At 52.1% G+C, this 10,456-nt stretch overlaps 1 protein-coding gene across 1 annotated transcript in view; it reads left to right on the top strand.

Annotated features, from left to right (window-relative positions):
• Positions 1-9,618, top strand: part of CRHR1 (corticotropin releasing hormone receptor 1) — a 33,081-nt gene extending 23,463 nt beyond the window's left edge. The window contains exons 5-13 of the mRNA XM_009675942.2: positions 282-388; positions 819-939; positions 1,340-1,493; positions 1,762-1,822; positions 3,031-3,103; positions 4,663-4,748; positions 7,108-7,243; positions 7,466-7,507; positions 9,352-9,618. Of these exons, the coding sequence (XP_009674237.1) occupies positions 282-388; positions 819-939; positions 1,340-1,493; positions 1,762-1,822; positions 3,031-3,103; positions 4,663-4,748; positions 7,108-7,243; positions 7,466-7,507; positions 9,352-9,492 (921 nt within the window). The 3' untranslated portion in view covers positions 9,493-9,618. The remainder of the gene's footprint in view (positions 1-281; positions 389-818; positions 940-1,339; positions 1,494-1,761; positions 1,823-3,030; positions 3,104-4,662; positions 4,749-7,107; positions 7,244-7,465; positions 7,508-9,351) is intronic.
• Positions 9,619-10,456: the final 838 nt, after the last annotated feature.

Raw genomic sequence — 10,456 nt, forward strand, 5'->3', positions numbered from 1 at the left:
GGGGCAGCATTCTTGAGCCTGTTGCTAGCTGCCCGGACATGAGTAGGACACGAGCACTTTGCAAGCCCCGCTCTGGTTCATGCTTCTCTTTTCTGCTCTGCTAACTCCTAATCATCCCACATCAGATGGGCAGTGGGCTCCAAGTGGTTTTTGAGTGGGGCCACTAAAAATCACAGCGCAGCTCTCAGAGCTGATGTCGTGATGGAAGAGACAGGTTTGCATGGTGGTACCCAGAGCCAGCACTGACCCTCTTCCCCGATGTTTTCCACCCACCTCTGCAGAAGAAGAGCAAGCTGCACTACCACATCGCTGTCATCATCAATTACCTGGGGCACTGTGTCTCACTGGGCGCCCTGCTCGTGGCCTTCGTCCTCTTCATGCGCCTGCGGTGAGTGACTTGACCCACCGTGACCAAACCCTCTGCATGAGAGGAGGACGAGGCTGGAGAGATCACCCCAAGGCCCTTGGGCTGGGGAAGGACCTGGATCCCCCGCGTTTTGCCATATCCTCCACTGTGGCTGTCACTTCCCAGCTGCCCTTTGGGATGGGGGGATGTGCCTCGCTCTGGGTTATTTTCCTCCAGCTGTTTTGGGGTTATGGAGGCAGAGGGACCCTCCTTGGTCCTGTCTATCTCCTGGCATCAGTCCTACCCACCTACCACAGGGGTACAGGCACAGCTCCAACATCTTCCTAGTGGCGTGATGGGGGCCTGTAGATCCCTATAAAGACATTCAGCTCCACAAACAGCTCTGTTCCCCTCTGCGTGTGGCTGGCTCCCACACTCTCACCATGCTCGGATGGTCCCTTTTCCCCCCCAGGAGTATCCGGTGTCTGAGGAACATCATCCACTGGAACCTAATCACAGCCTTCATCCTACGCAATGCCACGTGGTTTGTGGTGCAGCTCACAATGAACCCGGAGGTGCACGAGAGCAATGTGGTAAGTGCAGCTCTCCTGTTCAGCCAGCCCAACCCAGGGGCCAGTCAGCTCAGGTATGGGGGGAGCTCAAGGATCCTATAGTCCACAGGAGCAGCAGGTGGAATAGGTCTGCCTGGTGGTTAGGGTACAACTTACGCTTATGGGAAATCTGGTTCAATTTCTCTGCTGGGGTCTGTGCCTCTCTGTGCCTCAGTTTCTCCACTGTAACACAGAGACAATGTTGCCTCTTAACCCTTATCAGCAACAGAGACCCTTTGAAGAAGACACTGTGGGCTTTTCTTGACACAGCCCAGATGGGACCAGTGATGCTCTGAGGAGGGCCACCCATTTGTTCTTTCCCTGAGCAGCTCTGCTCTTCACCCTCCACATCTTCTCCTTACTCACCCATCCCCTTTGGCAGGTCTGGTGCCGCTTGGTCACAGCCGCCTACAATTACTTCCACGTCACCAACTTTTTCTGGATGTTCGGCGAGGGCTGCTACCTCCACACTGCCATCGTGCTCACCTACTCCACGGACAAGCTCCGCAAGTGGATGTTCATCTGCATTGGCTGGTGTAAGCACTGCGTCTCCGCTTCGTCCACAGGGCGACCGAGTCTTTAGTGACAGGGGATGCCCGTTCTCATCCTTCGCTCCCTGCTCCAGCCCTTCTTGCACTGGCGTAGCTGCAAAGGACTGCCAGGAGCACGAGGAGCCATCCATGCGTGGGACTTGCAGGGCCCGGTGGCTCTCCCCATGTGAGCCCTGTGCTGGAAAATCACCATTATGGCATAACTTGGTCACTGCATTGCACCGCTAAGGTTCACCTATATGTTTATTTATAGGTATCCCCTTTCCCATCATCGTCGCCTGGGCCATCGGGAAACTGTACTACGACAACGAGAAGTAAGCCCCATCGCTGTTCTCAATTTTCATCCTCTTTTCTATTCCTATTATTTAGAAATCAGTTGTGCAAGGAGCTGTAGATGCAGAAGCAGGCTGGGGTCCTGCCTGGAAGGGCCAACACAAAGCAGGACACACAGAAGTGTTGGAGGAAAAAAAAAGATGATATTCTTCCATCCGTTCTTTTATTCTACCTTTAGGCTCTCTGCAGTAAGAGGCCTCATTGCAGCTGCCTGCTCCTGCATTTTTTCTCTCCAAACAACAAATGAGATTTTAGGGGGGAAAAAAGCTAGATTAAGCCAGGGCTCCTACCAAGTGTTTGCTAAATGGAGCAGGGATTTAATCTACCAGCAGAGATATAAACTACTACCACCTGAACCATTTTCACAGAGACTTGCTAATGGAGGACTTAGCAGGAACCTGATGAGTTCATCATGTGCATTGAGAAGTTAAAAGGAGCCTGTTTAGATGAATGGCAGCTTGTCTCGTTTTTCAGTGTTAGGTTTGCCCAGTAACTTCAAAAGGCCAGTGCTATGCACACTGGAGCAGCTCCGATTTAACAAAAATCCAAGCAAGGTGCTCTTAGGACACAGATACCTGCATGAGTTTCCACAGGATTTGCTAGGGACGGTGCCTATCCAGACCCACGTGCATGCAAGGTCATTTGAGTGCCTTGTTTTCATTAATACTGACACGCTGCGCTTTTCATCCTGAGGTCCAACACCCCTTCACGGGAGTGCTTATTCCCATCTCTGAAGCTTGCAGAGAAAGTCGGTATGTGAACAGGAATAAATCCAGGTCATTCACAACCTGGTCCTTTCTTCCCTAGGCCATAGCCTTCATTTAAGGTGTATTAAGGCTTTTCCAGGTAGTTTGGGTGTTGCACTCACTGCTGCTAGCCCAGTGCACATCCCTCCTGTGTCAAGCACAAAGATCAGTGCAAATGTTGGGGGATGATTCGTGTTGTGGCCCCTCATACACAGGCTAACCCCCCAGTGTGGCTGGCTCCCTTCTGGCTCAGTGCCCACTTCTGCCCTCAGATCAGTGGACCCCAGGGTGTTATTCCTGACATTTCCCAGCATGAGAGGAGGATTGGCCCCAGTGCAGATCTTGCATGGTCTGTCCCTATCCCAGCTCTCACTAAAGCCCCGGAAGGGAGCAGCTCGCACGCTGCTGGCTTGTTCCCAGCACCGCTTGTCCTTGCCTTGCAGGTGCTGGTTTGGGAAGCGAGCAGGAGTTTATACTGACTACATATACCAAGGCCCCATGATCCTGGTGCTTCTGGTAAGAGCAAAGACACCTTGCTAGCTAAAACAAGGTCTTTTCTGTCTGCACAAAGGATGTGGCTGTGTCTGAATAGGGTCTTGCCCCTTCCCTCAGTGTTACCCTGCTGTTGCTGGTTATGTTGCCCCATCATAGCAATGCAAATTTGGACACCAAATTTGGAGAAAATTTGGACACCAAATTTGGAGAAATAGCATGTCCCGCATTCCACTGGCTTGGGATGGGCTGGAAAGGGAGCCTAGAGTCCTCACTCCAAGAGGGATGCTCCCATCTGTAGAGTCCCGTTTGCACCCAGGTGAGTCCCTCTGCCGAGCCCTGGCCGGGAAGTGATGCTCCAGCCCAGGCTCTACTTGGGTGCAAGTGGAAGTGGGTGGCTGGCTGCTTTGCCAATTCTATTCTCCTATTCCCCGTTGCTTTGCTCCTGGCCCTTGGCTGAGCAGTGCTCTCTAAACCAAGGGCCAGACAGAGCATAACTTGCTGGGGCTTTGCCTTTTGTGAAGGGACAAGGAGAGGCAGGTGGTGGCAGGTCCCAGCAGCACCGCCAGAGATCGACCCAAGTTCGTGTGGGAAAAGCTGTGCACGAGGTCCCGCAGCTTTCTTTCCTTCCTTCCCTGCTCAGTGCTGAGGAAACCCAAGGGAGTATTAATCACCGGTAACAGGCCGCATCCCCTCCATCTCTCTGAGTAATTGGAGCCTACTTCTCATTTCCCAGCCCGTCAGGTAGCCAGGCCACTTTTAATCCGTGTCAATTGTGCTCAGCTTATGGTGCTGCCTCCCTGCGCCCTCATTAGCTGAACAGCAGCCAGGAGAGCTGCCAAGTGCAGAGCCTGGCTAGTGGCTCCTTGCTGCGGCGGCAGCCGCTCCTCTAAAATCCTTCTGGCCTCTTATATTCCTTCTCCCCCCGACCCTTCTCTAACTTTTGCTCTGTCTCACCCTTCTCCTCGTCTGCCCTGCTGCCCCTGCTCCCTCAAACAAAGTCCAAAGTGTTATTGCTCAAGTGATTTAAAATAAAACAACAAATGCAGATGTCCTGCCCCAGTGCATGGAAGGCAATAGGTATCTCTTCAAGAAGCAGAATCCCTCTGGACCGATTTAACTGCTTCTTGCCTTTACGGCTGTCCAGCCTCATCCGAGCCTCAGTTGAGGTTCAAGAGATTTTCCCAAGTAGCCATTTAGCTGCCCATTGCCTTTGCCACTCAGGATGGGGACAGGAAAGCACTGCGCAGATGACAGCACTGTTCCAGCTGGTCCTGCCCCAGGGCCGTTCCCCTCCCAGCAGCTCTGTGCCAGGGCACACAGTGCAAGCACTCCTCATCTGCTCCAGAGTAAAGCCCGCCCAGTCTGCTCAGACAGACATTTAAACTAAGCCAGCAGGAGACATTTAAACAGGAGACATTTAAACTAAGCCAGCTGAAATTGCAGCAAGGGCCTGACAGGTGATATCTCCAGAGGAGCCTGCTGCCCTTCTAGGATTGTTAATGTTGCAGGTGCTCAGGGGAGCCAAGGGAAGAGGGAGCATCCAGGCAGCAAAAGCTAACGGGATTCCCCCTTCCTTCCAGATCAACTTCATCTTTCTGTTCAACATCGTCCGAATCCTCATGACAAAGCTCCGAGCCTCAACCACATCCGAGACAATCCAGTACAGGTAAGAGTGCACCTGAGAGATGATGACTAGCAGGGTGTGGATTTTGGAGCCAGTGGCATGGAGGGAGAGGCAGCTAAAGGCTTCTCACATGCTTCTTGGAGACACCCGACCATTGCATCTGGGGGTATCTGGAAATCCTGGCCCGAGCAAGCTTTAAATTAGAGAACACGAACAGCTGGATCTGCCTTTGGTGGAAGAAACTGGGAGCTGAACTCTTTGCAAAAGCCTCTCCTGATGGGATCTGATCAGCTCACCAGAGTCGGACCTGCAAATCCTGGCACAGAGGTGAGAATTAAATTGCCACTTGGCAGCAAAGCAAAGAACAAGGAAGGAGGAATGAATCAATGCCACCCCAAGAACCTGCTTGTGAACCTGTAAGGAAAAGGCAGTGGTTTCACAAGCAAATGACAGGAAGATTTAATCCTTTCCTCCTGGGGAATAGTTTGCAGATGGTTCAGGAGCTGCATGGTCAGAGCATCTCTCCAAAGCACCTGGAACAGGAAGGTGCTTTGGTCTTCTGCAGAGCTTCTGTCAGGTAATTTTGCAAATAAGAATAAGTGAATCTCTGTCAAGCTGCGTATTGAGTGGAGTGAGGCAGGTTTAGGGTGGAGGGTGGTTTTGTTTGGAGTTTTTTTGTTTGTTCGTTTGGGGGGATTTTTTTTCAGCTAGAACCATAAAAGCTCAGATGCTGTTACTGAGAAATGCCAGCTCTTCTCACTGCAGGGTTTTGAGTTGGGGTGAACCATTCAACTGAAAAGAAAGAGAGAAACACAGATCAGAGTTTATCAAAATAAAACAGGCTGGTTGGCCTCCATAAGCAATTTTGAGGCACTTTTCCAGAGTGCGAGTGGGAAAACTTTTCACCTTTGGGCAGAAGAACTGTTACATTTCCCAGAAACATTGTGTGGAACAGGAAAACTTGAACAGTGTGGTAGATTATAAACTGTGCAGTCCTGCCTAAACCAGGCATGGGATAGCACTGGAGGGCTCCTGCTCACATTAGACCCCAGCCTTTGGGAGCAACCCAGTTAAAAAGCTGGTGCAACCCCCACCACCACAACAGCTGCCCTGGGGAGGTTAGCCCACAAGCAAGTCCTGTCCCTTATTTTTAATCTCAAATTCCTGGTTCCTGCTCCACCTCTGTTTGCTGAAGTACCCTGGCCTATTGCATCCCATGCCAAGAGCAGGATCCATTGCCTCAGTCTATAGGCCTCTAAACTGGGAGAATTTCAGGCAAAGCTGCTCCTTTTCTAGCACTAGGCATGGGGAGTCCCAGCCTTGTCGTTCACTTAGCTTAGTTAAGCCAAGTACATCACGACTGTCCCTCTTTGAGGTGGGTTTTCCACCCACTCATTGCATCACCCCTCTGAACCCAGCCAGTTTCTTGCTGGACCTGGGCGCTGCTCTCCAACAACCTCTCCAACGCTACCCCAAATAGCCTGTGTCCAGAGGCAGTTTCTGATCCTGGACCTTCAACAGCATTACAAGCTCCAGCTGCTGCCCAAGCCTCTGAGTTGCTCTTCAGGGCCAGCTCACACTCGGTTGTTTCCAGCTCCTCAGGTCTCTGTACCATCTGCCAGTTTGTTTTGGTGAAAATATGGCTTTCTTCCAGTTCAGCGAGACAGCCACGGACCAGCACAGGTCCTACGACTGGTGCCTGTAGGAGCCCATCCCAAACCACTGGGGGATGATTTTTCCCTGTGCTAAGCTACAGTTGGGATCTGTATGTTAACAAGCGTTTTAAGGAAAAAAGTGTTGACTTTGCATTGTTCTTCTTCCCTAATCAAATGAACGAGATATCAAGAGTAGATCCTTCCAGGAGTCTCCTGCATCAGCACTACATTACTTCTACAAACCAAACTTGTAATCTCATCAAGAAGAGATATCAAATTAATTAGATGAGATCAGTTTTTCATAAACCCATATTGATGGATAGGAATTATTTTAACCTTCCTTAATTCTTTTTTAATCAAGTCCTATAATAGCCAGGCAGTCATTTCACACAAGCTCAAGGTCAGGTCTTTTCTATCCACCTCCCTTCCTGGATGGAAAAACCAAAGCACGAGATCCAAAAGGCAAAGGCACCTTCGCATCCCACTGTATTTCACCTTGCAAGAGCTGGTCAGGTTCTCCAAAGTGCTACACGCATATACCAGCCCAGCCACTTCCAGCCTGCGTGATCCAGAAACCATCATGAGACATCAGCTCCCTCCAACGAGGATGAGCCCAGCTCCACTTGGTCCTCCCCCAGCCACTGGTTTGCCTTGCCTTGACCAGCCCAACCAGTCAGCCATGCCTAGGAAGGGGACAGGGATGGTCCTAGAGCTGGGGCTGTAGCTCAACTCTGTTTCCTCCCCAGAAAAGCTGTCAAGGCCACTCTGGTGCTGTTGCCCTTACTGGGAATCACCTACATGCTGTTCTTTGTCAACCCGGGTGAGGATGAGATCTCCAGGATCGTCTTCATCTACTTCAACTCCTTTCTGGAGTCCTTCCAGGTATAGTCCCTGCCATTGGTAGTGGTGTTGCCATGCCAGTCCCCCAAAGCATGTGGCATCAGTCAGAAAAAGGGTCCTTCCGCACCCCACTCCTGCCACCTTATCCCGCCTGAAAGCAGCAGTGACCTCCCCTGGTCCCAGGGTTGGTCCAAGGCACCTATGTTGACACAAAGTCCCACATGCTGGTGGTGACTCTGCTTCTCTTCTCCTTCCCTCTTGCAGGGCTTCTTCGTCTCCGTCTTCTACTGCTTCCTGAACAGTGAGGTGAGTGCGGGGCCGGGGACACACGGCAGCCTCTCAGGGCACATCCATGCAGTTCCTTGCGCACAGACGCAAGTTCAGTTTGAGGCAGCTTGAGGGGCTCCTGCCTCTGCACTGGGTCTGGTGCATCAGCTTGGAGGGAGTTTGCACCCAAGCACGCAGCATCTGAACTTCCCTGGTAGAGAAAGGGGACTGGGATCCAAATCCAGCATTGGGGACTAACGGCCAGGGTGAGACAGGGTCTCTTCAGTGTTGGAGAAATAAGTTCCCCAGCTGAAGGTATTTCCAGCATCAAAGTCAGAACTTTATCTCCAGCTCCAGCCACATCCATGGGGAGCCTCCCACACTGAGCACTGCTGCTGGTGGGAGCCAGCAGAAAACGGGCCCATGTTTCTCATAGGAAATTTAGGAGGCTTTTCCAGCTCCTTGTGGTTTAATTCGCTTTTTGTGAGAATTGCCCATGAACAGCCCTTCCAAAACAAACACAGCTGACAGCTTCCATGGCTTCACTGTTTGGAAAGCTGTCTCTATCTTTTAAACATTATTTTGCTGAGGTTTATCATTTGTTGTGGCTTGTCTGGTTGCTTGGTTTGGTTTAACAAGAAGACTCAGCCTCCAAAACACAAGAAATGGAGAATTTTTGCTGCCTCCTTCCCATGAAGTGAATGGGGCTCAGCTCTTGACAAAAATTTCTGCAAAAACAAAACATCTCACAGAAAGTATGTTTCCCTGTGTTTCCTCCTGAAAGTTTCTCTTTGGAGAAGGAAAATCCACATCCAAGAACAGTCCCTCTGGGACATGCATCCATGTACCCCTACCTTGGCCACTTTGTCCCTCATGTATAACTTTCCCTAGGATGAACCCTGCGCACCCATGGGTACCAGGTACACAGGGACAGGGTCACCTCCCAGCCTCTGACCCACAGTTCATACAGCAAAGAGCAAAGAAGGCAAGAGCAGAGGCATGTGGTACCTTGGGGCCGATCGTTTGGGCAGGTCATTCCTCTGTGTCCTTGCAAATGCTCTTACACCTTCGCTAGCTGTGAGGCTCAACGGCTGAGCACTATCAGCAGAACCAGAGATGCTCCCCGCATCACATGCAGTGTCTGAGACACCAGCTTTTCTTCAGCGTGCCCAGCCAGATTTACCTCTCCCTCTCATTTCCATTTCACACTTGGCGGCACCAGCAGTCAGGTTCACCTCTTGCCCTTTGAAGTAGAACTGCAAGGGATGGATTTCACAGGAACTGCATCAAATAAGGCCAGGTGTCTTGGGACCTGATGGGTACTGCTGGGACCTTTGCCAACCGCAGGCCCAAGCTGTGCTGGGTTTTAGTGGTGTTTCTAATAGAAAGGCTGAGGGCAAGGACGGCCAATGCTCATGAGCAATATCTGAGCTCACTTTTGCTCCTGGACCCCCGAAAAGTGGGACCAGAGAAGAGGAGCAGGCAGCAGGACATCTGGGTCCCCATTCAACCGTGCCCTGAGCCAATGGGGAGTCCTAGGCTCTCCTTTGCCACAGGCAGATCATCCTGCTCTTTCTGTAGTCCCAGGGGTTTTGATGGAGGGAGGGGGCAAATCGTTTGTGTGATTTGACCTCCAATATAACGTAATGCAATATAACAGCATTTGCTGTTTGCTTCCCACTAGTTTTCACTTGTTAAATCAGATGAACCACTGTGGTGCCTCAGTTTCCCCCCGGAAAAGTGGTGCCACTATCTCAATTACTGTTCCCCCTTGCAGCATCCAAGGCTCAGTTAACATCTCTGCAGAGTGCATTGCATGCAGAGGAGGCAGTTTGGCGGCTGTGTGGTTACTAAATGTTCCCTCCCCTGTGTCCTGTCCCCAGGTCCGATCTGCCGTGCGGAAGCGGTGGCACCGTTGGCAGGACAAGCACTCCATCCGGGCCCGCGTGGCTCGGGCCATGTCCATCCCCACCTCGCCGACCCGCGTCAGCTTCCACAGCATCAAGCAGTCCACGGCCGTGTGAGCCACGAGGGAGCCACTGTCTGGGCCAAAGGAGCCGTGTCTTCTTGGGGCCACCATGTTGCAGCAGAGCATGGCATGGGAGCCAGGTCCTTCCCATGTTGCCTGGTGTCATTGCCGAGCGGAGGACAGGGTGAGCTCACGGGAGCTATGAGAAAGCCTAAGGCTGCTCACTTCCAGCTTTCCAGGACTGCCGTGTGGGATGAGACAGCCAAGACTGCTTCTTCATCTCCCTAACTGTTGCTGGAGCTGGAAAAGGAACCTCAGGAGCCCAGAGAAATTGCAGCTGCCTCACCAGCAGCCGTCACGGCCTCCCTGCGGGCCTTTGCCCGGGGCATGAGGCCCCCAGGTTGCACTGCTGTCTCCCTTGGGCTTGTCCTAGCTCTTCACCTGGAGCAGGCTGACCGACTGCTCCAAGGGGTCAGGATACAGGGCCACCACTGGGATGGTTCTGGAGTCAATCCCTTGGGAAATCTGTGCACGGCGCCTCGTCCCACTAGTCCTATCGTGACATGTGGGGAAAGCTCAGTCAACCTGCCAGCAAGTGCACACCAGGGATGCTGCACCGGTGGGCTAGAATCTTGTGGGTTGACCGGGGATGAACAGAGAGCCCTGGGCTGAGTCTAGACTTTGCTTTACATAGCTGCGTTTTTATACTACGGGGTTTATTCCTGTCCATATGCCCACACCTGCCCCTCGCCATGTCCCCAGTAGTCCAGGGCAGCCCTTGCAGCCCTGGCTGCTCCTCCCCAAGCAGCGGGACGTCCACGGGGGTCTCATATCCGTTACCCTATCCGACCATTTTCGTTGCTCATTTTAGCATGGAGGATGCAGAGCAGAGCAGAGCCTCAACTGGAGAAGAAGTTGAGGTCCCCACACTCAAAGGTTGTCCTTTCCCATTAGGGCACTAAGCAACCAGCATAGCACACTGGGCTGAACTGGGGTGAAGCCTCCCATCTCTCCTGGGC

The sequence above is a fragment of the Struthio camelus genome, chromosome 25 (assembly GCF_040807025.1).
Source record: "Struthio camelus isolate bStrCam1 chromosome 25, bStrCam1.hap1, whole genome shotgun sequence".
Classification (NCBI taxonomy): domain Eukaryota; kingdom Metazoa; phylum Chordata; class Aves; order Struthioniformes; family Struthionidae; genus Struthio; species Struthio camelus.